A 27316-nucleotide genomic window follows, 5' to 3' on the forward strand; every position below is an offset into this window, starting at 1 on the left:
AGGCTATGTTGTACATTTTAAGTCCCCTCCTTTCATCTGGAATTGTACATTAAATCAATCTGTTGACTCTTGGCAGATTCATTGTTTTCTTATACAGTAAACCAACAGTGCTACATTTCATTTTGGTTTGTACATGTTCTCAGCAGCATTTTTTCCCCTTCCTCTGGATGAGATTTTTATAAATTCCTTTAGCACCAGAATTTAGATTCATTATTTAGCATCTTGTCTTTTTCCCCCCCCTGACTTGAAGCAGAGTCCACCTTAGTTAACTGCAGCATGTATTCACCGCATGAGTAATCTTGCATGCTTGCTTTCTAATTACTGCCTGTACAAACTGAAGGCTTCGCAGGTTCAGAAATGAACTCAGTCAGATAATGTTTCCAAACCTTTCCAGACAAAGAATTTAAAGAACCAAAAACTAAACCCCAACTAAACACAGGAATTACAAAAGCCTGTTCTGCTCACAGGCAGTCCCACAGCACAGCTCCTCTGGACAGCAGTACAAGCAAGACCAAGACCACACTGCCTCTATGGTGCACCATGCCATATTTGTTGTTAAACTGCTGACAGTGCTGCCACAATTATGCACAGGCGTCTTGTAAATATGCAAGAAAATAGCTAACTATGGTTATTTATGCATGCAATAAACAGTTACAAAAGGCAAAGGAAATGTGCAATTGCCTGTGCATGTGCCGCTTCTGAAAACTGGGTTTCAATGCTCAGTGGAAAACAATTCTCTCCAGGCTCCTATTTATGGCAGGAGGAAATTTTCAGTGAATTAAATCAAATTAAGAGCTATCCTTTTATGCTGAACAAAATAAATACGAAAGATATATATTGATGCAGGGCTCAGAATACATCCTCAGCTTGAAAGCTCGGGATAACCCTGTCCTTTTCAAGGCCAGCTCTAGGTGTCACTGTGGGAGCTGAATGTGATGCTCCTTCCCATCCATGGATTTCTTCCATTTAAACTTTAACATCAAGAAAATGTCACCTTCCTGCTCCCTGCTCTTGGGAATTGCTTCTGCCACCGTTTTCATTTTAAAATAACACTGCACATTACCGAGTTGTGTGAGTGGTTCTGATAAATGGCGGGAGAACAATTTGGTCACCACTGTCCTCCATAAATAATGCAAGCTGAGCACAGAAACTACAATGTGGCTAAGAAAGTTGTTTAGCTGCAGTTTGGATCTAATTACCGTAGTATCAGGAACCTGCACAGCAAATCACCAAATTCTATTAGAGCCAAAGCAAATCTGAATACTGGGGAGAAACGGAATAAAGCAGTATCCCATGTCATCTCATGCATGTAAGCTTGCATATTTAATTATCCCACTTGCAAAAAAAAGCCTGAAGACTGGGCATTAGGAAGATTTCAATTTATTTTATACTTCTAACCTGGCATCTTTGCAGCTGCCTTTAAAAAAAAAGAGAACTAAAAGCAAAATAACAAAAACTGACCATAAGGAAAAAACCCAGACAGATTAGAAAATATGCAGGAATATGCAAAATAAAGTAACAGCTCTGTAAATGTTCTCTGGTCAAATATATTACTCTTTATTAATCAGCTTACATGCTTTTGAATCCCTGCTGCTGCTCTGCAGTACAGCTGAAAACCGGAAGGTATTATTTTAAAACATGTTTTTAAACACCCGAAGAATTTGCAACATAAAATAAGAGATGCTGCACCTTGTAAAAGAAAAAAATTATATTACAATACGCTCCTTCTTGCTTTGTAACCTGACTGAAAGGTCCTGAAACCCCACAGAGGCAGGCAGCTGATGCTACCAGCAAAAATTCAGATCCTGGCATCTTTACATTGGCAAAAGTCCCCTTCCATTTCCATAGGCCTTATTTTAGACTGAGATTTATGTGTAGGAATCATCCCCTGTCAGTTCCCACAGCGACCGATACCAATACCCAATGTACCTCATGTTTTAGTTTATGGAAATTATACTGAATCATTGATAGAAACCATGGCTCTGCATTTTTGTTAGGGGCACAAGAGGCCCTACTGTGCTCTGAGAGCCTTGTTCAAACATTAACAGAGAGACAATCCCATAGGAAATCGCTAATAACAATCATAAATCTTCCTCTGCGGGCCCGTGGCCCTTTCCCCCCCCTTGATCTGAAAGCTCTATCAAAACCATAATTAATTTAAACCTCACAACACATCTATAAGACACATTAGGTGAAATCATGCCCCAGGGAAGTAAATGGCAAAACTTCCACTTATGTCACCATGGTCAGGATTCCAGTCCTATTTTTTATGATAACCATTTGGCTGCTAGGTTAACTGAAGCACAGAGAGGTTAAGCAACATGCCCGGAAGCACAAGTGAAGATCAAGCCCCGAAGATCAAGTGAAGAGTGAGCACTAAACTATTATTTCTCATTCCTGCCTCCCTCCTTCCCCCACCAGCTTCTCCGTCCCTGCGTCAACCTTAACCATCCCACCGCTCTGCCGAAGTGACAGACTTCGTGGCTCGAAAGCTGCCAAGTTTGCTGCAAACACTGCTCACCTCCTGCATAGACAACACGGATGAGCTCTAAAGGGAAGAGGTAAATAGAGATCGATACACTTAGCAGCCATGCAGTACAAAACACTTCTAGGGCCAATGCATTTTGTGTAAACCTCAATAAATGAGGCAGGAGATGGTTTGGTTGAGCATCACCTCTGCACAGAGCTGGGGACAGCCTGGTCACTGCCTGGGGCACTGCTGCTCTATGCGGGGACAGGGAAGGGCACAGCCTGCATCTTTTCCTCCTCAATGGATGTGCTCAAAGAGCAACGTTAACACGTGTTACAAAGTGCTGGCTCAATCCCCGTTCACACGCGTCACTAATATTCCAGAGATCGGCTAGTATTGAGGGGAGAGGTCAGGAAAGGAGAGGGCTATGTCAAGGAGAAAATCACACAGGCCACGTCCACACAGCTACCGTCCAGCACAGACCAGAGGAGCACAGGCAGAGTCTGCAGTACCAGCAGTGTCACATCTGAGCTAGAGAAGGAAAACACATGGCTTGATTGTCAAACCTGCGCTCCTTAATGAATCACTCCAATCCAGAGTTTTGGGTACAGAAAACACATCACGGGTTAATAAACGAGCCTGTGTTTGTCATCTTTCATGAGCTAGGTGTCCACTGGACCCTTGAATCCAACCTGTGGGATGGCACCTGGGGACCGCAAAATGCTTTATCCAAACTCCCGCCCCAGCAGAGCTCAGAGCAGAGCTGTGTGCAGAGTACATCCACCGGGCAGCTCGATTCATGGAGGCGAAGCTCTCCTGTGGCATCCTGTGTTTTACACCTACTCTGCCCGGATCAGCTAAATCAGCCCACTCTTGATGACCGAGGATCTCCCTTATTCCTGCTCAGCAGCCACCATGATTCACACGATGGAAAATGTAAACCTTGGGGCCGCTCGTGCTATTCTTGCACAGGCCATTTCCTGCTGAAGCCAGGGGAATTTTTGCCTTGCAGGGTTAAAGACCTGCTGACCTCATCCCGCGGTGCCAACACACCATCAGCACTTTTACAGAGCTCCTGCTATTTCATCCCTCTGAAATGGACTTAGCAACTTTGTGGTCAGCGCAAGTAACTTCATTTTCTGCGCGGCTGATGGAAACCACTGGCTGTGCTGCAGCTCTCTACCTCTGGAAACCACGGGGTGTGCATTTGTTTAGTATCCCAGGGCTTTCATTTGGGGGTTGTGTTTTTTTTTTTTTTCCCTGCGCAGCTACGTGGCTAAATTCAAGGAGACACACGTTGCCATTAAACAGCCCTGGAGAAAAGCCCCGAACTGTGTCACCTTGTTCAACCAGAGCCAAAGGTTGACAAGGGCACATCCCCGTTGTTGATTTACAAGCAGAATAAACAGAGCTGAACTCTGCTCAGCTGGAGGCTGGCTCGCCTGGAGCTCCCTGCCCGACACCCGGGGAAGCTGCAGCTCCGCCGAGCCGCAGAGCCCCGCGGTGCCGGATGCTCCCGCAGCCATCGCTGCAGGGCTGCAGGTCAGCTGCCTCCCTCCTTCCTCGGGAGGATGAGCGCTGCCAGACAGAGCCTTTTAAATAACAGTCAGCTAACGATACAAACCTAGCTCGTGCAAGACGCTATCTTCTTTTTACCATCCTTTTTTTATTATCGTAATTCTTTTAAATGACCAAATACAGCACTTTCACCCTGATTGTGACTAAAAGATCTCTGAAATGAATGGGGTTTGCCTCGCTGGTAGGCTTTTCAATGATTCAGGTAATAAAGAGCTGGCAATATCTCTTTATGTTTAACAGGGAAAATGAGCGCAAAACTCGGGAAGCAATGTTGTAGGCACGCCGGAGAGAAGCCATGCAAAATATTCATTAATATTCAAACAGCAATGAGATCCTGAACAATGAGCAAATAATCATAAAAAATGACATATATCCGAACATACCAACACTGGTTATCTTTTGGGAGACCAGGTCTTGTAGTAAAGCCTCAATTGCAGGATTATGTCTGGAATACAACTCGTACCGATTAATGCCAATGTGGAATTTTAACCAGTTTGGGTAGGAGTCTATGGAGGTTTCTCCAGTTGGCAAAAATTCTTCATTATCTTCGTTTTGCCTACCACCAAAAAAAAAAAAGAACAACACAACAAAAACCCAAAAATGAGGAGAAAGAAATAATGTTACAGTTTGTAACAGGCATCAAGAAACAGGGCTTCAAAATGTGAGAACTCGGAAAGGCAAAGCACTACAGAGGTGGAAGAAGTCCCCGGTCCGTCCCTGCGCCGGCTGCGCGCCAGGCGCCTGCTCCCACCTGGGGCCAAGGGGCAGATGGATTTTCACCATCACTTTTCATGCCTAATTTAAAGACCGTGGAAGTCAGGAGCAAAACTGAGCGTTAGCAGCGGCCCTTACACAGCAGAAACACAGAGCTGCAAGTTTTATGTTGTGTTTAGGGGGTATTATGTTGCACCCGTCTTTTACCAGTTTGACCCAAACAACAGCATCATCCTGAACCTTCAGTTAACAGGGACCTGGGTCTGGAAACTGAGGGTGCAGCAGGAACTTGCCCTGTTGTGCCAAACGCTCCCACTCACTCTTCTTCTCTTTTTTAGAGAGAATGAGAAGAAACTGGATCACTCTGAACTGGTTGCTAAAGAAAAACTGGATGGCTCTGCCCCTTCCCTAGCAGTAGGATACTATTACAGAAAAGAATTGTTAAAATTACTCTTATCTCCTATATTTCATGTTAGTTCTGTGAACTTTGGCTGCAGCCACTAAGGAAAATATGCACGAGGCAGCTGCATTGTGGACGTCCGCGATGCTTCACTCTTCACCTACTGGATACACTATCACGTATCTTCGATCCAGAAGTCCTCTGTGTTTTTATTCATCTAAAGATGTTCATACATTTGAGACTTACTTTTTCTTTCCCCCCCCTCTCAGGGAAACCAGAACTTTTTCAGGTTATTTCACTTCACAGTCAGTTTTGATTATTAGATGGAAGGGGCCTGGGCAATTTGCATGGTCGTGGGGCAGAAATGAGAAATATTTATCCTCTCCTTCTAAAGGTTTAGATCATGCTGGCTGCTCTGAGGCTTGACAGAGCTTTTGCACGGTACAGTGCAGCTGTTTAAACATTACAATGTCAGTGTGTTTGGAAGAGGGTGCTGTTGTATTAGACAAGCCTTTTGATTTTTCAGTCATTGAAATTTCTCAGCATTTCTTACAAGCCAACAGGGCATACGATTCACAGAGGCAACTAACTGCTTTGAAGGCTGGAGAGCAGCAGAGGTGCTAGGACACTGGAAACTAATTGAGGATGAAGAATGTAGCACAGATCAGATCCCACAGGCAGAAATACCTGCTAGGATGAATGCCTTTGTGATATTAGACCTTGCTTTTGAGAAAATGGTAATGTATTACTGGCTGGTCTCACTGCTTAGCCCCTACACCTCTGAGTGGGAGACGAGGAAGGTACTGGAGAGGAGGCTCCCTGTGCGCTTGCCCTCTTTCTTACTCTGTTTTGCCGGTAGCATCTGCCTCTGGCTGCAGCTGGAGGTGGGATATTGGGGCATACGGACCCTTTGGCCTCAGTACTCCTGCCTTCTCCTCGTGCTGCTGCGTTTAGCCCGTATTTCATGGCTTTTTTGTTTGTTTGTTTGTTTGTTTTCATTTTTTTAGGAACGCAACCGGTCAAGCCCGATTTCTCTTTTTCCTGGTGACACGGAACCGCTGTGTTTAACCCCGCTGCCTACTCCGAACCAGCCATCACACCAATTCTCGTAAACGCCGGGGTAAAAACCCGCGTTAGAGAGCGGAAGGCAGCGGCCCAGGGGAGCGCCGCGCCACGTCCCCGCACCGACCGCCCAGCGACCCGCCGGGCCTCCCCCCGCCCGGGGGCGGCCCTGCCCGGGGCGACCCCGCACGCCTGGCACCGGGGCCAGCCGGGCCGGCCCCGCTCCGCCGCCCACCCGCCCCGGCACTCACCACTCGGGCTGCTCGGCCGCCCGCGGGTTGAACCTGATGTCGCTGTTGACATTGAAGAGGAGGTCGCCGTCGGTGAGCGGGGGCAGGGCGGCGCGGTAGAGCGGGTGCTGGAAGAGGGCGGCCAGCGGGGCGGCGGCGGCGGCGGCGGGAGGCGGCGGGCGCGGTGCCCCGGGGGCGATGAGCCGCCGCGCCCGCGCCGCCGCCGCCCCCCCGCCGCCCGCGCCGCCGCCCGCGCCGCCGCCGCCGCCCGCCGCCCGCTCCGCCGCTTCCCGCGACTGCGAGGAGAGGTTGGAGCCCGGCTCGGCGCTGAAGTCCTGCAGGATCCGCAGCGTGTGCTTGCTGGGCCAGCGCGGGGCGGCGCGCGGCGGCGCGGCGGCGGGCGGCGGGCAGGAGCAGCCGGGGCGGCCCGCGCTGCCCCGCCGCTCCAGCCGCGGCAGCAGGTCGATCATGATGTGCATGGTGCAGGCGACGAGGAACACCATGAGGATCAGCACCCGGAACTTGCGGACCAGGAGCATTTTCATGGCCGGGGCGGCTAATAAATTACCGGGGGAGGGGGAGGGAGGGGAGGCGGCGGGGTCGGCCGGGAGCGCTTTCGCGGAAAAAGCCCGGGCGGGCGTGGGTCTTCCAGCCCCCCCCCGGGGCTCCGGCTTTCTCCTTTCGGATCGGGAAGCGAGCGATCAAGTCAATAAAGTTATCTCCATAGGCGCCGAGAAATAAACAGGCTAAAAGCAATAGGTCCTCATTTCCCGGTATCATCAAGAACTTAGGAGGGGGAGGGAAAAAAAAAAAATTAAAAGGTAAAAAAAAAAAAAAAAAAAAAAAAAGCACCGCACCGAGCCTTTAAAATCAATAGGAAAACAGTGCCAGCGGCATTGCAATATATAAAGCCATCTGTTCACGATTTCTCTCTCTTTTTATTACAGGGATCACAACAAATAGGGAAAACTGGGTCTTGAAGAGAAACCGGCATCAGACACTAGCTCTGATTAAATAAGATTAAAAAAAAATATATATATATAAAGACGGGGAGGAGGAAGGGGGAAGAATAATATTAAGAAAACCTGTATGGAAAGGCGGCAGAAGAAAAAAAATCATCCATAATATTTGGCTGTGCTGGAAACGCTGACTCCCTTCCTTTGAATTTGACCAGTGATGCAGCAGAAGCGCTCTCCCGCTCGCTCTCGCTCCCTCTCTTCTCTGAGACTGCTTAAGAACATTGGCTGGAAAATAATTTTCTTAGAGCGGTTCCAGTTTCTTCATCCATCGCGTCCAGTGCTTGAGAGAGATTAATATGTTCAACTGAGATCAAGTCTGGGTGGCTGCTGTATCCGAGCTGAGCTTTTGCTTTGGCTTGGGTTGGTTTTTTTTGGCTGCAAAACTGTCTGATGGCACAACTGCAACATAAAGGTTAAATATGGCACAGAAAAAAAGAGGGGGGGGGAGAGGAAGGATTAGAGGAAAGAAACTAATATAAATCAGGAGAGGTTCTTTTTAGCAAAGAGGTCCCGTCTTTGATCTCTGCTGGGTCTTACAGATCTGCCTTTTAGAGAGAGAGAGAAAGGAAGAGAAGGGGGGAGAGAAGGGAAGAGGGGGGAGAGATCTTTGGCAGGTGCAGAGTGAAAACCTCTTTCAGCTACACTGAATTCTGGAGACTGGTTGGACTAGTAGCTCTGCAGCTCCAGCTTTCAGTGGGTGTGTTAAATATTATGAGCGAGCCATGATTCCTGCCTTCCTCGCGTCATAGTTAGGAGATTGGCTAAATAAATGCTACAGTGATAGTAACAGGAAAACCTCAACCAAAAGCGGGGTTTTTTTTTCTCCTCCTCTCCTCCCTCCTTCCCACACCCCTTTTCATTCTACTGCAGCTCCAACTGGGGCAAGGAGAGGGCGTCTGTTCCACAAAGCTGTGCAAAAAAAAAAAGAAAAAAAAATAAAATAAAAGGAAGGGGTAGCGGAGAGAGGAATCTGCGCTAACAGCGTTGCAAAGTGTAAGCGCGGTCTGTGTGCCCAGGCCGGGAGCAGCGATTCTGCTCTGTCATCGTCTGGGCCGGAGAGCGGCCGGCCGCCTGCTCCCCCTCGCCCCCAGCCCCTCGCCGGAGCAAGGTCAACGCGGAAAGCCGTGTGCTCCGCTTCCTCCGGAGGAACGGTCTTTATTTTTAATCTGAGATCCTTGGGCTGTGATAATCCGTGAGCGTGGTGCGGCGTAATCTGCCCTCTCGCCTGCTGCCGGTAGCTGCTCGGCAGGCTCCGTGCCTGGGTGGCCTAATGGCTAACGGGGCTGGTGGTCCCGCGGCGGGGGCAGCCTCCGGAGTCCAGCAGTTGCCGTCGGTGGTTGTCTAAGGTTGCAGGCAGTCTGGGGGAAGGGACAAGCCACTCCAATGGTCTTCAGGAGATCAGGCAGGCACGCTCTGGGCTGCTGATTTTGTCTTTGGCCAGGGGAGTCCCCTGGGTTTTATGGGCCTTAGCAGGGCTCAAACGGTCATTGAGTGGGGCTGCAGTAGGAATGAGAAAGGTGCTTCTGCCTACCCACCACCAGCTTCCACAGAGTCTTCTCAATGCTGATCATGCTGGCCCATTTTTCCCTGGGTTAAGCAACTTCAAAGTATTTCTTTCCCCCCCGAAAATGTTCCCCTCCCCCAGGCTCCATCCAGCAGCGTTCCCTCACTGGGGGCTTCTGCAGAGCCTCGTGCTCTGCACTGCCCTGAGGCACGTCCATGCACTGTTACAGTGTCACCAAGTTCTGCACAAGGGAAGTCACTGCTTTTGCAACAGGAAAAAAAGATTGTTGAAAAAATAGAGCTGACAGGGCCATGATCCTATGGACTGCTCTGTACCTTTATGGAGGCACAGGACTTGCTGTTCTAGGAGGACCTCTTAGTACCAGGGTTCAGAGGTACAGCTCACCGTAGATGCAGCATTTTGATTCCCATGGAAGCCATTATGTCACCCTGGATCCTTCAAGGACGGGTGTACTTAATCGTAGCAAAACATTTTGCTGTGGAGCCAGTGGGAAGGTTTTCCATCTTTTTCTACTCTTTCACCAAGACCAGCTCGGTTAAAGGGCGTCTGGTCAGTTGACAAGGACAGTAACGCTGGCTCCTTGTATGCCATTGCCTCCCACCGCTGCTCGATAGTAAGTCTGTACAGTTCTGCTTGGGAAATTGAGTTTGGTTCATAAGTTAGCTACCTCTCTATGCAGTAAGTTAAAGTTCAGCTTATTTTAATGGAGTTTAGCAAGTTGGCATTTTAGGTCCATCAGGAAGAGCCTTGCAGTTTTGGTTCGAGCGGGGAACCCACTGCTGCTGGAAGGGCATATGATATGTGGTGGGGGTGCAGTTTGAATGGCATGTGGAAGACTATCAGTTTTGGGAGGTTTTGGTGGTTTTTGTTTTGTTTTGGTTGGGTTTTTTTGTTTGTTTTGGGTTTTTTTTTTGCCCGCCTGTGGCTGCAGCCTTTCTCCTGCAGAGCTTCTGGTGCTGTCTCTCAGGAAAATCAGCTGAGCTGGATTATCAAACAAGCCCAAGGAGACAAAAGGAGGCAGGTGGAAACAGGAGCCTGTGCCTCAGGGAGAGGAGTGATGGAGGAGAGCAGCCTAAAGCCAGTGCTCCGGGAGGGGTGAGTGCAGGCTATGTAGCAGTTCCCTGTGTATTGCTTATACTCCCTTTGCTGTGGCTTTTTTAAGGGGTTCTGGGTGAGCTGCTTGTAGTACCTCGTGTGAGGGCAGATAATATGATGCATTATCTGCTTTAGCATGGCATGATAGGGTTTGTGGGTTACAGGTTGTAGCTACGTGGATTTTTTTTCTTAGTGTTTGATCAACTAAAGCTGAAGGCTATGGTATTAGGTGGGGGGTGAGCCTTAACAGGTACGATGAAGAGAAAGTTGCAAATTACTTAAATGAGTTCTTTAAGGTTTGAATACATCTATTACTTTGCAGTAACAAAACAGTGTGTCAAACATGTTGTAACTCCACGTGCAAGAGTTATATAATGAAAGTGAGATTAGCTTTGAAACATAAGCAACTAAATGGAATTAATTGCATGTTTTTCAAAAGGTGAAATAGCAGTATTGCGAACAAGCGACTGATTCCTTGAAACTACTTTTTTTTTTTTTTTTTGTTCTCATCAGGATGACCTTTAGTGCATATTGGCTATCCAGTTAAATATGGTTTTATCTAAATTGTGTCTGCCTGTGAACTGAATCTCCCTAACTCTCTCCTATGAGCTTTTTGTTCCTTGAGCCTTTCAAACATTTGAGTTTTATCTGAAGATGGGAGACTGGTAGATGTACCATATTCCCCTCCGTAACTGACCTTTGTGGACAAGTTTTGCCAGGGCCAGAGTTCCCTAGAGACATGAATAAAGAGCTGTCTGATTTCTCTGCATTTCTTCTTTCACCTTCCTTCTTTTTGGTGGGATTCACCCAAAGAACTGAGTCTTTCTTTTACAAGATTATACTTAGTACTTTTGGGAGGACCTTTCTATAGTATAAATAGCACCCGTATATTGGTGAAGGCAAAATATTGAAATGGCAAGTGTCACCAGCTGGAGAATCTCCTGTGATGATCTTCAATGGGGTTATGGCTCTATTGGCCTGCAGCTAACTGCTCTGAGGTGCCTATCAAAGGCAAGGGCCACCCCACCCCATTTGCTAAATAATTGGTAACACCTGCTTTTAGCAAGTCTGATTAAAAAGACCCATGGGGTCTTTCAGGGCACTGTTCTCTAGTACCCTTCGTTCCCTCGTGACTTAGGCTGAAGAGTCCTGGTAACACAGATGTGGGCAACTCCTGGTGTGATCCTCTGTACCTCCTGTGGGTCACTTGGGCTGGTGCCATTCTTACGTGGACAAGAGCATGTCTCTCAGCTCTGGTGCCAGCCTTTTTAAAGTCTTGGGAAATACCTTACAAACTGGCTAACTTGGGCTGCCTTCAGTGTGACGTTATCTGTTCCTGTTGACAGTCTGCAGGTATATTTTTCATTAAATTGCCTGATATCTTTCAGGCTTCAGTCTTTCCCAGCAGGGATGAGCAGATGCTGTTACCAGAATTGGATTTTTCTTTTGTCCTCTTATTCAATGCAATAAAGCAAGCTTTAAAGGAAAATAACATCAGATAATTCTTTGTTTCTCAAATTAGTATCTACAAATGCCTTTACCTATTGACGTGGTCATCTGTGAAATAAGATGCACTGGCTAGTTGGCAACCACCAGCAGAGAGCAAGCTTGTGGTTTTGCTTTGGACAAAGAGCATCGTGTAATTGTGTTTTCTGAGCCTTTCTTCCTCCATCCTGGAGACTGTTAATGATCAACACCAGTAGTATAGTATAGCCCCTCTGTGCCTTTAAGCTGTGCTGATTGGTAATGCAAGTGAATGAAGCTAAGACACGTGTAGCTTTTCCCTCTTCGGTATGGGCCCCATCTCTAGCACAAGGAGAGTACCGGCCTCCCTTCTTTCTCATTCATTTTTCCCATAAATAGGTGCAAGAATAATACCCTGCGCTTGTTTTGGAGCCACTGTCCCTTGGGTGTGAATGAAAGGGTTTCTCCTGCCTCGCTAATCATCTGTTTGGGAAAAGAGAGTAAGTGACAATCTCACGTTTGCATTCCTGTTGGTGGCCCTGTGGGGCTGGCAAGGAGCCTGGTGTTTGGGCCAGGCTGGAGATGGGAACCCACATATCTGCTGAGGTGGCTTTTGATTAGGAAGCCACATGTTGTAAATGTGTGAAGCCACTGAAATAAGTCAGGAGCTGGGCTGCAGGTCAGGATAGCCTGGAAATTGGGCAGCAGGTACAAGATAAGGAGCAGGCAGGCTCTGGGACCAGGTCTAAGGGCTACCAAGGCTGCTGCAGCTTCCCAGGACAATCGCACTGCTGTCTCTGGGCACGTGTGAGTTTGCAGGAGAGCTCTTGTACTTGTGTTGGGATCTGGGGTGTGTGTGACTCACCCCAGTAAGGAATGGCTCCCTTTTCCTGCTGCAAGGGAAGAAATGGGGATTTGTGTCCAGCCAGCTGGGTTTCAGCTTTACCTCCTTGCCTGTGTACCTCGATGGCCTGGCCCCTTCACTTGCACTGAAAACGCAGTGTTCACATGCAACCTCTCCCTGGTTTCAGACATTTGCCTTCAAGGCTTGGAGTTGATGGGAAACTAAAAATTTTTGGTAACTGCTAACTGTTCAACCTCATCTTCAAACAAGACTTAACCACAGAACTTGTGTGTGCGGAGCCATAGGATCTTTGTAATAATGCCCGATTTGGGTAGTTTCAGAAGTTAGTTGCTTATTATTTTACTTTCTAAGGTCTTGGGCTCAGGAAGTAAAATGTAAATATTTCTGCTTACCTTAACTCTATGCCTGTTTGTGGAATTCCAGTATGGGGCAAACAGCTTTTAATTTCTGCTGCGCTGTGTGTTGGACCAGCATTACCCCACGATTGCTAGCATTATGTAAATAAGGAAATAATCAGCTCTTAATGGAATATTATGACATTAAGTTATTGCATATAGCTAATTTCAATAATTTCAATGAAATCAAATCCCTTACATTCAATAATTTCAATGAAATCAAATCCCTTACATTCTTTATTTTCTTTTTTTGGCCATTGAATTAAAATATTTCCTCTGTTTTCTTGGAAGCAGTTGAATGTTGTTAAAATTTTACATTGAATTACTACATTCACAGGCAAAGATTGCTTTGGATCTAGCAGGCTTTTTATTTGATATTACAAATTAACACTAAGCACTTCTTTTTGCATGTTCTACCTTGGTTTTATTTAACAACACAATTAAGAATTCAGGAGAGGTTATTGTCGTATATCCTGACATTTCTTCATTGTTTTGTGCATGATTTAATAGCTTATCTGCTGGTGAAATCTGTCGATGTTTATTTTCCCCATTTTTGTCTACTTGCCTCACTGAGCAGTGACAATGGTCAGTGTATGTGATAATGTATTCAGGTAAATAAATGAAGCATGGCTTTGGGTGAGTAAACAAACCCAGCTATTATTTTCTGTTATAACGGTTTACAGCCTTCTGATGTAAAGCCTGAATGCAGCAGGGCAAACTGTAAGTCAGGCCTGATTGCACATTTTCAATCCACGTAATATTTTTATTGTTACTTCTAATGGAACAATGGATTTTCCTTTCTGAAAGTCTCTGTCTATGATGCTGAAAGTCCTGAGGGCACTACATGCCTTGCTTGGCCCCTGTGGTGATGCTGCCTAGGATGCTTTTTCTGCTCTCCCTCGCTTTCCTTCTTCTGAAGATCCATGTACTGACCCACTTTATTTGTGCTTTGCCTTATAAACACAGATCGCGCTGGCAATCCGATGGGTACTGCATATTAACCTCCCACACTGTGAAAATAGCCTTTATTGCTAAAGAATATGCTTGGTAATTAACAGAAGGCAATTCTATAAGCTTGATTTCACAGTCAACTTGGTGTATGAAGGATCAGCGATACCTGTTTGAAGTGGGGTACTAATATATATATTTTTTTAAAATAAAGCAAATTAATGTTGTCTTGGTTGCCTTCCACTCCAGGAATTCATTAGCTACATAATGTTTTTTTCAACAAACTTTGCCCAAATCTCCTCTTCCCTGTCAAACAGGCAGTGTGGCCAGCCATTGCTTCCTGTAATGGTTTTGCTAAGGTTGACTGGAGGGGCACTGAGCTGCAAGCTTGAGCTAAATAGTGATGAAAGGAGGGACATGTGATTGGTTTCCCCTGTTACCAGCAGAGCTGGCTGGTACTGTCAAATCATCTAGGCTGGGCAAAGGGTAGCTTGGCCTGGAAATGCATCACCAGCCTCAAATGATTTCAGAAAGCCAAAGCTTCCAGCTTCAGCCTGTTGCTTTGAGCGTTCCCATTCTTTAATTTGGGATACAATATTCTGGATGATCCAATCCGGAGGTTGCTTGATAAACCTGTGGAAAGCAGAGAAGTCATTATTATATTAAGGCAATGAAACAGAAGGCTTTTCCCTGCCTGTTTATTACTCCTCAGCTGTTGCTGCTGCGTATCAAGGGTTAGCTCCTCAGCTGGTATCAGCTGGCCTTGATTTCAATGAAATGCCATCTAATTATATCAGCTGAGAATCTGGCCCACAATGCTTAATTCTTCCATTGGCTGGAACAAAGAGCTGCCTGGCAATGCAAGAACAAAACCTGTTATTGTTGTTGCTAGAGCAATGTGATTGGCCTGTGGAAGGATCACATTTGCTCTAGTCATTCAAGTGGAGTAGTAATCTTGCATATAGCTACATTACTGAAAGCCTGAAAAATTGCCTTCTTAAGTGGTAGGATGTCATAAAGAAAATTAGCTGTTAGGAGGTTGTATTCTTATCTAAAAATGATTATTTAAACTAAGTCAAAACAAATTATCTTGATGTGCATGACATAAGACCATGTGCTACTTGAGTTATCATAATTTCATCTTCCTATAACAACTGATTGCTTTAAAAAGAATTGTGATCAAATAACCTGTATTCCTTGCGGACCTTCTGAGTTCAGGTAATAGTGCATGAATCTTTTTAAAGTGTATAAAGCATGGCTTGCTAAACTACACATAAAATCATTTTGCAGATTCATTAAAATTGATGGAGCTACGTGATTTATGCCTGGAGAAAATGTGTCCTGATGCTAAAACAAGATGTAGTTACACATGCACACAGGAAGCTTCTGCATGCTGCAGTGTGCAGCCACACACAGACCCGTTTGAGTGCATACAAAGACAGAATGCACGCACACATGAACAGTTTAATTGTATATTGAAGAAGCTCTTCTGGGAATTATTTTTGTTGCTGTCTAATTTCGGTTTGTATGGATGTTTTGACTTAACTTGAGCCTTCTTCCTCTTGGCTGGCTAAATTTTCAATCAGATAATTTTAAAAAACCTGTGGAAGTAAGAGAGCAAACCACAAAGACATTTTAAGCATGCCACAGACTGAAATAGAAATTAAAATACTAATAAAAAGCCCTCACGGGAGAGTCTTACAACTAGGCAGTGTAACATAGCAGGCTGTGAATGGCTCTGCCCCAGGAGACACCAGGACTTTTCCCAACTTGGATGTTCCCTGGCTATGTGATGCTGGAAAGTTGCTTCAGTTCTCCTTCCTCATCTGATAGCAAGGATACCCTAAAGCATTCTGAGATCTATTAATAAAAGCTGTTACAGGGGAGAGACGATGATGTTTTAGGTCTCGCTTCTTTGGAGAATAATTTGTCTCTTGACTTTAACCCCGCAAGAAACTCAAACTCTTAAGAACGTTCTATATAGGAGGCTCTGAAACACTGGGACTTTAGCTGAGTCCTTGAGTCATGAAACCCCTTAAACTTATTAGTGTCCTTGTGTATATACACAATCGTGTATCCCGAAGGACAGCATGATGTGACTGGAAGTGCGAAGCACAATGTGTCTCTCTAATGAGAGAAGGCCTTGTGAGAACACCTTTGCACCTTCTGTTTTCCCCAGGCCCCTCTGTTTTCTTCCTTTCCTGTATTTTTCTTGCGTCCTGTCCTTGAAGTGTTTTCTTGGACACTTCAGAAACGATCACAGATCTGCTTCTGGTGATTTGGTGTTAAAGACACTGAAAACTTTGATCATGGAGGATTCCTGTGCAATAGTTGTCACTTAAAAAAACCCCCCTAATTCCCTCTCTTCTCAACAGATGATGATATTTTCGTTGACTAATCAAGCCTTGACATAGAACCCACTAAGCTTAGAGAAAGGCATGCAAAAGGCAGGTGCTCGAGTTTCCAGAAGCCCTTTTCTCTCCTACCTCACGAACTGTTGCTTAGCAGGTCATAGTGAAAACATAATTTTGTAAAAAATTTAAGTTTAAAAATGTACACTCTTTGTGTTCCTAGCCCCTAACAATTATTGGGTTTTTCTTAATTAACTTGGTGTGAGATTCCTTTTTAATGAATTGCCACTTGCCCTGCAGTTGAAGTCTCTCCTTGCCTGATTTTGTCAGGGTGTCCTTGTACTGCTGTACCCCTGCCAAGGCAGCAGCTCTAATCCCAGCCTGCACGGTTCCTGCTTCACACCCTTGAGATCTGAATTAAACCATTGTAGCCTGAGTTAAGGTGTGCCCAGGGCTGGCTTGGCCTTTCCCTTGATGGGGATGTGGGGAGTCTGCTATTGGCTTGCCAAGGGAGGTGGTGAGAGTCTCTGGTCTGTGTCTCCCTCTCCTCCTATCAGCAGGATGGGGCTTCCTGGAACCATTTTCTTGTCAGTGATTTACACTCTTTTGGTCCTAAGTTTGTCCGTCTTTCCCCAAGGGTTTTTTCACACTGTCTCACTTTCTTGGGTTGTTCTATTGATATGCTGTGATAGTAAACTCTAGTGATTAAATACGGTTATTTTGCATTTGCCGTTGAAGGTGGGAGGATGTGTGTAGCCCTCACAGTAAAGCAACTGTGCTGTTATGAGGGAGGGATGATCTATGAGTATGGAGGGTGTCAGGGTGCTGGGGGCAGGTTTGTTTTCTGGCTCCCTTATTTCTTGGGCTTCTCCAAGGGCTGGGTTCAAACACTTGAGACAGCTTAGGTGCCTGAGCTGGAAGCATAATTGCTGTAGACTCCCTTGCAAGTCAGACCTAATTGCTCTTGAGGTTGTCACTTAGTTAAGAGAGACCAACACAGGTTTCCATATATAGGTTTGATTTATCTGCTCTGTCTCTTCAGAGGGGGAAGGCTTTGAGGCAGGGCCTATCCTTTATTCTGTGTTTGTACAGTGCCTGCAGCAAGAGAGCAGTGTCCTCAGGTGGAATCCAGGTTAGAAGGATGGGGATAATATATATGCACAGCACCTGTAATCCAGTGGTGAAAGCAGTTGCTCACTTACCTTCTCTGCTGGAAGATAAAAACTTTGGGCAGTTGCCAAGAAATGTGTCAAGGTTATAACTCTCGGGTGGGCTGCAAACATGAATGTCAGACATGCAAAGTGAAAGTGGTTTCAAGTGCAGGCTTTTTTCTTCTCTGGTTCTTTGAAGATTGAGGTAACTTAAAAAGAAAAAAAAGGTTTCCATGGAAATTTTTGAAACCAAAGGAGTGAATATTAGTGTGTGCTTTGTTCTGTGTTCTTCACAGCTGATAGAAGTCACAGTGTAAATGGACCTAACTGCTGAGTGACCTTTGACAAAACCAGATAGGAAGTCTTTGTTGTTGTCAGTGATGGTGATTTTTTTTTTTTTTCAAGGTAAGAAATCTTTTTCAATGAAGTGATTCACTAGTTTTAACTGAGACAGGGACATGGTGACAAGATAAAGATTGCAGTGAGTAACAAGGCTCAGTCAATTATTGACTAGCCCATCTCAGCACCTTTGTTGTCTCTGCTGACAAAATATCATGACCTTTGCATAGAGAGCTGAGCCTGCAGGAACCAAACATTGACCATTCTGGTTGTCACTGTGAGAAATGAACTTTTTCTTGTTATAAAGTGAATTGAATTCTCTCCTTGCAAAGCTTTTCCTATTATCTTTTAGATTAGCATTCTGTACATGGCTGTCTGCTCTGATTTCTGTCCTTTCTCATAGCAAAACATGCAGAATAGGTACAAGCCAGTGAAGTAGCCGTTGTCTTATAAAATATTTCAGAAACTCAAGTAAAGCTAGCTAGAGCTGCACTAGTGTGTCCCAGATCTCAGCTGGGACCCTTTAGACAGGACTGCTGTACATACAAATGCTAATAGGGTGACTCATATAAATACAGATCCTTCTTTAGATGGCATATCTGCTATTTCTATGGGAGCTAATAGTTTCAAGAGCACCAGGAGTTTGTAGTAACAGTGGCTGCAAAGCTCTGCTATGCTCGCATTTTGTTGTGTGAAGGTCTGAATCTCCCTCTCTCCATTTGTCTTCAAATATAGATTGTGCCCTTCTGGCAGGTTAGTCAGGGCACAGGGACTGGACTTCTTTGTGCCTTTTGCATAGGTCTTACTCCTTTCAGCACTAATGTGGCCAGAAAACTGAGAAAGGGCTAATGCTTGAGATCCCCGAGGGGGTAGTGCCCTGCCTCTGGAGCTCCTTGCCTTGATGTGTTGGGGAAGAGGCTGTTGCAGTTGGATCATTTCCCCTCAGCTTGAGGTGGCAGCAAAACCCGGCTGTCCTCCTTGATTGCTCACTGAACTCAACAGAAGCTCTGATTATGGATCTTCGGCTTGGCAGTTTGATATTCAAGGACTGAACAGATTGAATTGAAAGGCTGGTGAAGCCCTTGCGCATAATGCCATCACCATGAGTAAAGGTCCTGCTCAGCTCATGGTGGAGACCTTGTGCATAACACCATCAATATGAGCAGAGGTCCTGCTCAACTCACTGATGGTCAACACTTTGCTGGAATAAATTCTGCCAGACCCATGTTCATAATATTGGAGACCTTTGCATAATGTAAGATAATGTAAGATTTTGCTTGTTATCTATAACGTCCACTTTAGAATTCCAGTCTACAAATGGAAATGAGGTAGGTAAGTCAAGTGCTAGGGGTAATGAAGTGAAAATTAAGTTTTAATATTTGTATTTAGTTAAGATGTGGAGTGATGCAGTAAGGTTCCTGGTATCTGATGGCTTCTGTGCCACAGATAACAAATAAGGCAGCAAGAAAAATCAAAATTGCATGAAGAGTAAAGTAGCAGCAAATCCAAAAATGCTTTAAAGACATTGAAACTGGTAGGGTTTAAAAAAAAAAAAAAGCTTTTGGAAAGAAACATTAAAAGGATAAACATCAAAGGAAGAACAAAAGGAAATAGGGACAAATAAAGAACAAACTTATGAAGCAAAAGAACAAAATGTCTTATGCAGAAGGACTAAAAATGAAGGACATGAAGAAATAATGAAACAAGGGAATAACAGTATGAGATGCAGCTTTGAGTATCATTTGTGTAGGTGCTCACAGTCCTATATAAACACTTGCTTCATACTTCCTGTTTTGTCTTTCATTTATTTTATTATTCCTCAACCCAGAGAAGATAATTATAGGTTCCTTCTAATAATAATTACAGGAAAGCTATGCCTTCTACCTCTAGTACGTAGGGATAGCACAGAAATAGCACTGTGGGTAGTCAAGAGCTGCTTGGATGCTTTGCTTTGCACCACTGGCAGCGGCAGAAGTGGCCAGAGGAGTTGCAGGTGGCAAAGGGCAGGGCGCTGGTATGTGTTTCAGTTTGGTAGGGTTGGTGCATAATGGTAGGGTGAAGGCTGTGTGAGGATGGGGAGGAGGCTGCTTTCCCTAGGGGGTCTCTGATGGTGGTCTGACAATGTGTGACTTCTCCTGTCTGCCACCTACGGAGAGGTGCAGAACATATGAAGTACTACTGCCAATAAAGCCCATAGGGTTACTTTAAGCACTAAGGGAGATGCTATTTAGCAGACTTTTGGCATGTACCTGTTACTTGAAAGCTTGATACGGAGATCAGCGTATAAATTAAGGCCAAAAGGTCCTCCTGTGCAGCTGCTCCGAATGTGCTCCCCCTGCCCCGACGCTCAGGGCACAGTGACAGCAGCGCTGGGGTGAGGGACGAGACTTGCTGTGGGTGCACACTGTAACACGCCCAAGCACACTCCAGGGCGAACCCTGCACAAAAGTCACAGAGCTTAATCTCTCTGTTTGCTACCTGTTTTTGTGTTATAAACCTATGACAAAATGGGAGTGAAATGTCTAATGGATCTTGTAAGTCCAGCCAGACCCAAACTGTTTGCTTCATAAAGGACTTCAAGGAAAGCAGCTGAACCTCCCCCTACGTACTTGGCCTGGCATTTTGGTTTATTCTCAGAAGGGAGACATCAGCATTGCTGCAAAACAGTTCAGGAGGGGTAAGGATGCTGGAAGGCACTGAAATACAAATAGCCTTACCCCATAGGGAAATTCTGGCAGTTTGTATGCCCCTGTAGCCTCTTTTCCACCATTAAATTTATAAAGGCTGTGTTGGGATGCAGCAACGCTTTCTCATCTGCTCCTTCATTACAGTGGCAATAAGGAATGGGCAAAGACTGCAAATGTGCTCCTGTTTGTACCCCACAGTAAGTGCCATCTAAAGGAATTTGGTTCTTCACCTCCTGGTACCTGACAGCCGGGGGGGCTGAGAGACAAACAGCAGAAAAGGAGAGCGAGGAGAGAAAGGGACTCGGGCTCAGAGGTGAGAGACACAGCAGCGGCAGTTGCTTCTGAAGTCTTTTGATAGAAAGGTCCGTGGAAAATGACTTTCTCCTTCTCTTTGCTCTCCAGACCCCAGCGTTCAAAGGGCAGGCGGTGACTCTGCTGCCAGCTGGATCCTCCAGAAGTGCTATTCTTTTGACTTGGGCAGGGTTTCCCCCAGTAGTGGGAAAACTTACCCTGGGTGCTGAATATGCACATTTGCATTCTTGAAACCCAAGCTGAACTTTTATTTAGTCTTTCTGAGTCATGATTAAAAAAAAAAAAAAAAAGCAGGAGTCACAGTTGTGGCAGAAAGCAGCAGAAACGGCTTTCTGGCACAAACATATGCAAGCTATATTTCTTGAACGATAATTTCCCATGGAAGTTTAACCTTTTAAGGACACTAAAGTTAAATTGAGCTGCAGGTTGTGTAATGTAAAATGGTATTGTCAATCTGGCAATTCTGACTGCCGTAGAGTGGTAACACAATATGAAAGAAACAGTACACCCATATTTAGAGAAAAAAAAAAAACAAACAAGGAGCTCTTCCCAGAGGAAGCATTAATGCTGCTGTCCCTGTGTGAATATGGCCATGTCATTTAATTTCGTTGCATCATCTGAAAATGGGTGTGAAATTAGTACCATATGCAGCCAGCATATAAAGGCCAGGGGAATAAACCACAGCAAGAGAAGATCACATTGTCCTTAAAGAGGAAAAATTTGAGACTGTATATGTGAAACAACTGTACTTTCTCATCGGCCCAGTGGGTGAGTGGGCACACGGTGAGCGCTTGCCCTGCTTGGGGTGAGGGAAGCCAGTGGCATCGCTGTCATGATCTGCTGCAGAAGGTAGATGAGCCTTGTAACTCACCCTGTTGAGGACTGTCCCCTAATGGCAATGGGCTGGGACCTACATGTTCTAGGGGCTGGCTGCAGCTGGGGCGGCCTGGCCAGACAGATGTGCCTTTGCTGATAATAACAGGAATTGCCTTACGAGCAAAGCTCCATCTGGGTTGCTTGCGTAAGCTGCGGGGTATTGGCTCATCTTCTCCTGGACAGGTTATGTAATCGCATCAGAAATCAAATATACAATTTGGATTTCACCTTTTTCTGAACATCTGGCTGTTTGTGTTTTAGGCCTGCTGATTTTATAAGGGTCCTGGTTAGAAATAGGTCTCTGTGCATGCAGGCATGGAAAACAAGTGCTGACAGGTTGCCAAGACAATAACCTTGGAATTAATTTTCTAATTTAAGTGAATATCTTTATTTTCTCCACTCAGCCCAAAGTTTCAGTAAGAGCAGCATTGTGGTGTATTGACCTCTCTAGGTCTAATTCAGTGCTTATTTGAAAGAGTCCCTCTCATCTGTAAGACTGCATTGCCACCTTTGAAATCAGGAGAGGAGAGGGCACTGGAGCCCTGCAGTGAGCAAGGATGTGACCTGAAGCTGGTGGTAGCTACAAAAAGAGTCCAGTTGACTTCAGCAGGCTTTGGGGCGAGCTTGTAAAAGGCTGCTGGCAAGGAACTCTGCAGTGCCCTTTTACAGCATTTTAATTTCCTCCCGTTGATGGTCTCAGATAGTCTGAACCCACTGACCTTTGGTGCATGCTGATCATCTTCTGTTTTTCACCAGGGAAGCAAAACTCAGGACAAGTTTTGCTGGAGAATTTTCAGAGAAGTGATTGCAGCTTTTAATTTGCCTGACTTACTGGCTGAGGTCCATGTTGGCAGATATTTCGGTAGCTCATTATTGTTGGAGGCTTTTCTCAATGTGTGTTCTTTAAAGCTATGTTCAAGGTGTCCGGTACACCCTGATCTGTGTCCCTTTTACAGCCAGCTTCAGGATCCCCTTCTCAAGTAAGCAAAGTCAATGGGGTTGTATGTCATGGCAGCAGCATGTAAACATAAAGAAAGGTTTCACAGTCTTGTTCTTAATGTTTTTTAATCCCAGGAACTTTGAGGAAATATGAAAATAAGTATGATAGTCTGTTCCTTCAAAGCACCCCCCCAGCATTTTTAACTGCATTTCTAATTATCGTAGCAGATAATAAATACAATACATGCACCCATGCACATAAAACAGCATTATTTTGTGCTTAGTCCATGTGTTTCATGTAGAAATCTGGATGACAGCCAGATCAGTAAATGACTCTGATTTTTAATGGAAATCAAAAACACAACAGATGTACTGTATACTGAAAAGAGTTAAAAATAACCGTTTGCAATCTCTATGCTTGCCTTTAAACAAAATACGTAATATACAGAGCAGTGGTTGTTTAGCATATGGAGACTTTAACATTAATAACCGCCTCCATTATTTCTGAGAGTTTGCCAGGTTTATGCAGGGAGACCTTGAAGTTAATGACAAGTTCCATAGACAGGACTTCTGCTAACATTTTAAGCACTCTCTCCGTGTTCAAACCCTCTGATTGCTATGAGCTGTGAAAATCTTTATGTCCACTTGCATCTGACACTAACTTTTGTGAGATGTGCAAATGCCTAACAGAAGTTCGTTCCCATCTCTGCCCTACTGGGGAGCTGGGTATTTTTATTTGGTTTGTATCTGGGTAAACTGAGAAGTTGATTCTGGGTCACATGCAAACTTCTTAATGCTGGTGCCTCTTTCTTATGACTGGCACCAATTCTTTCTCATTACAAATCAGAATAACTAGTTCAGCATTACATGGAGGATTGGCTGCATCTGGCAAAACTGGATTAATTCCAATGTGCTGCGTAACTCCAGACTATCTGCAATCCTTGAGGAAAAGGATTTGTCTTTAAGAGTTTAAGTGCTGTCCCAACGTTTACATCTTCCAGTGTGCTTGGCCTCACTGCAGCTGTCAAATGACTAGGGAATCTTTATGTAAATAACTTTGACAATATACATTTGTAAGCTGGTGTAAAGAAAACCATTTTATTCCTTTATGAATGTTATATAGTGGAAAAGCTTCATCTCCACATCACACTTACACTTTAATGCACAACAGTTTTAAATAGTCTCTGTGTAAGATACTCTGTAGACTCAGAAATAAGTTTTAGGAACAGTTACCCAAATTACCTTAAAGGCTGATTTTTAAAGAGGAATTTTACCTACTTCTGCCAACTTCCATACAGTACAATTTTGATTCAATATGTTGCTCTTTTTTAAAAAAAGGACTTGTTTCCTTAGAGTGCTAAAAAAAGAACTTTCAAACGCCATGAAACTATAGTGATGAAGTTATGCTGGAGAAACCAATATTATATCTTTCATCATTTGTCTGGTGTCCTTGCCAAACTTCTAATTTAGCACTGCACAGTAGTGCACCAAAGTGAGTCATGAATTCTTCAGTATAATTACCATGCAGTGCAAAACCGAGGCTACAGAAGTCTGAACCTTTTCCTGTCTGTCGTTTTTCCCTTCTACTAGCTTTTCAAATACCATATGCTTTGCAGAAAAGCTGTGCATTGCATCACAGCTTCAACCCTGCTCTGAGCAGATATGATTAAAAGCTAAATTTTGAGTTAATAACTAGAAGTCCTTTTCTGTGGGACAGGCACAAAAGAAAAATGTGATTGGATTATTTTTGCAGATAGAATGTGGTTTTTAGGGAAAACAGACTGGTAGAGACAGCCACTGTAGTTGTAGGACTTGATAGGAGATCTGACTAAATGCTGAAAGACAGTCTTGTTGACATTTTAAAATTAGTTTTTCCTTGAATTGATTTATATCCTCATATTTGTCTTGCCCACGCATTTTTAGAAAGTGATCCTTACATGAGGCAGTTGCAAAGGGCAACTGGAAAGCACGTGCATTCGTTCAGGGTCTGGCCCCAGGAATAACTCAATTGCGGAAGGGTCCCAATGACTTTGTGTATTATCAGTGAGATGCAAAGGTGCACTTGCAATCTGGAGCTTCAGAATTTCTACTGTATCCAAATTCACATGCATTCAAGCGTGTTCATCAAGGATCACTAATTTTTACCTGTTTTATAAGCGCATACAAGGGCTCAAATTCTAAAAAGTTGTTACAAAATAAAATTATCTAAAAAGTGGCTAACAAGTGAAGTCTTTGAAGAAAGAGCTGTTTCAAGTTGGTTTTGAAATTTTACATCTCCCAGGTTGCTGCTCTTAACTGTTACTTTCACCAGGAGTCTGGAGTGGATAAGAACTTAAAAATTCAACACAACTTCCCCAGTACAGGGGAGGCTTAAGTTTGTTCAGACTGTGCAAGAAGATGAATCATATTTGCAAACATGCTAGCTTAAATGTGTTGATATGTTAAATATTACCTCTGTATTTGACTTATTCCTGCCTCCCTGTCTGTGTTATGGGATGATTGCAGCACAGGTGCTACCGGAGCATAAAGAGTTGAGTTGCTACAGATCTGGGGGATTTCACTTCCTTCAGCTTCTGTGAGGATGGCCAATGTTCAGTGGCATTTTGTTTCTAGGCGTTGTGAAAAACTGCTTCCTGATCTCTTAACTGCATAAATTTGCTTCCTGCAGAAGGCACAGGAAAACGTGGTTGCATTTCTGAAGGCATAATTACATTTCAGAGAGATACTACAGAAAGACTGCCATTGCAAACTCCAGTTACGTGACCCTCCCCACCTCCTTCTTAGTATTTCCCTATCTGACAGGGGATTGTGCCTTTCGGACATAGGTCTATTCATCAACTATAGATGAAAGATGATTCTTCTCTAACTGCGACCGTGGAAAAACACAATGACAAAAGATGTTACAAACTCCCGTTGCATTTTGGGAAAATTCTTCCCCTCTTTCCCGATTACTGTGTGGGTTGCCGTATCCTGATTCTGCCGTGTGCCTCAGCCCTGCACTTGTTTCATGCTTGGATAAAGGCAATTAAAGCAAAGGGCTTGCTCATGTGAGTGAGGTCACACAGATGCAGGAGCACTTGCGCTTTGCTGTCACTGTGCTCTACCCACACTACTAACAAAGTTCTCAACCACCCCTTCTCAGTAATTGCATTAACTCAGCAGTCTGACGATTTCCCAGACATGTAATTTCTTTCTCTTTCATAACTGTGTTTATAGGGATACACTGTGGTGAGAAGTTAATCCTACATCCATGCTGAATTAGATGTCTTGTTGAAATGGACTGTTTCAGAACTGCAGTGTTGCTGTTGTAGGAGCTTATATAGTGGTGAGACTACCTAAGCTAATGAGTCATATACACACTATTCCTGTGCTTGGAAGTTGAATAATAAGTTATATATAGAGTGAGTATTGTTCTTCAGGTTATGGAGACGTTAGGCTTGTCTGTTATGTGATGTGATCTCTCTTCAGTTGCTGCAGCATCAACACTGTTTCTCCCAATTAATTTTTTGTAGTTCCACAGATGCACGAAGAGCACAAGTAAAACCACTTTCTTAGAGTCCACAGCCTAAGCACGAGTGTACATCAAGAGGAGGTAACAGCAAATGATAGAACATACTTGGTACGGAAGACAACATAATTATGTGAGAAACTAGTGTAATCATCTGGGACGGGTGAACAGATCAATTGTCTCAATGAGAGCATGTTGGATGGAAGACTTAGACAAGAGTTGCTCAGAAAGCGCTTATGCCAGAGATAAGGCATGGTGGATCAAATCCAGTGGGACACTTCAGGCACAGGGACAGCACAAACAAACCTGTGATTATGATAGCTGCCTCAGAGATGGGTTCTGTCTGAATGCTGCGTTACTTTGATTTTTGTCAGTAAGTGTCTGATGCAATTAGATGAATTGCTCTGTGAACTTGACCCTGCAAGATGCTGAGGAGGCTGGCCCTGATCCAGCAAAGCACTTAAGTGATTCCATTAGCTTAAATGGCACTACCTGCATGCTTAATATTAAGCACGCACTTAAGTGCTTTGCTGGGTTGATGCCATTGTGTACAATGGGTGGCAAGATCAGATTCGTAGTGATCACCAGACTCCTGCTTTGGTTTTCGCATGCAGGAGGTCTGTATGGTTTCATTTAGTGCCTCTTTAGGCCTGCTCTTCAAATTGTGATTTTGATCAAAATAAGTGGCAACACTATACAAAACACCCCCAAAAAGTGCTTCTTACAGAATTTCTACAGTGTACAGTATCAGGAACTGTTCACCCAGAGTAATGCCAAACTGAGCCATTCCAGCTAACAACACTAAAATGTTTGAGGCAGTTAAATGCAGAGATTGATGCCTTGTAACCTGTGAATGTTGTCTGGGAGCAGTTGAAGAATATTATTTGAAATGGCTAATGCTCTTGACTGAATGAAGGCCACATAGCCAGATGCCTAATGACATCTTTGGATTAAATGGTGCTATAGTCTGTGTATAATTGTGGTAAAACTATATCATAAAATATTATACTTATTACTTGGTTTATATAATCTTAAAAACCCCAAAGGCACTCTTACTTCAGAAGTAAGCACGTCAACTAAATCTGGAAAGTTAGAGGTCGTACAGGTGCAAGAGTCTATGGAGAAATTTGAAATTATTTACCCTAAATTAAAGAAAATGGGCTTGGAAGGGACCTTAGGAGGTCATTTAGTTCATCTGTCTCTTTAAACCACCAGCACCATATATTCCCCGGTCTCCCTAAGCTATCCGTTCCAGGGCATAACAGCCTTTACCATTAGAAAGTATTTCCTGATGTCCAAATTAAATTTCCCTAGCTGTAATTTTACCTCATTATTTCTTGTCTAACCTACCACTCACATGAAGAACAGATTATTCCCTTCCCATCTGC

General features: G+C 44.4%; 1 protein-coding gene and 1 long non-coding RNA gene across 2 annotated transcripts in view; one reads left to right on the plus strand and one right to left on the minus strand.

The window, feature by feature from the left end:
- FAM20C (FAM20C golgi associated secretory pathway kinase) overlaps nucleotides 1-7408 on the minus strand; it is a 60945-nt gene extending 53537 nt beyond the window's left edge. The window contains exons 1-2 of the mRNA XM_064461688.1: nucleotides 6476-7408; nucleotides 4432-4604 (exon numbers count right to left, since the gene is read on the minus strand). Coding sequence (XP_064317758.1) covers nucleotides 4432-4604; nucleotides 6476-6999 — 697 coding nt within the window. The 5' untranslated portion in view covers nucleotides 7000-7408. The remainder of the gene's footprint in view (nucleotides 1-4431; nucleotides 4605-6475) is intronic.
- On the plus strand, nucleotides 6463-8421 carry LOC135315180 (uncharacterized). The gene is made up of 2 exons (XR_010374614.1): nucleotides 6463-6547; nucleotides 7402-8421. It is a non-coding gene; the product is annotated as an uncharacterized LOC135315180 (long non-coding RNA).
- The last annotated feature ends 18895 nt before the right edge of the window (nucleotides 8422-27316 follow it).

Source organism: Phalacrocorax carbo, chromosome 10 (genome assembly GCF_963921805.1).
Source record: "Phalacrocorax carbo chromosome 10, bPhaCar2.1, whole genome shotgun sequence".
NCBI classification, from domain to species: Eukaryota; Metazoa; Chordata; class Aves; order Suliformes; family Phalacrocoracidae; genus Phalacrocorax; species Phalacrocorax carbo.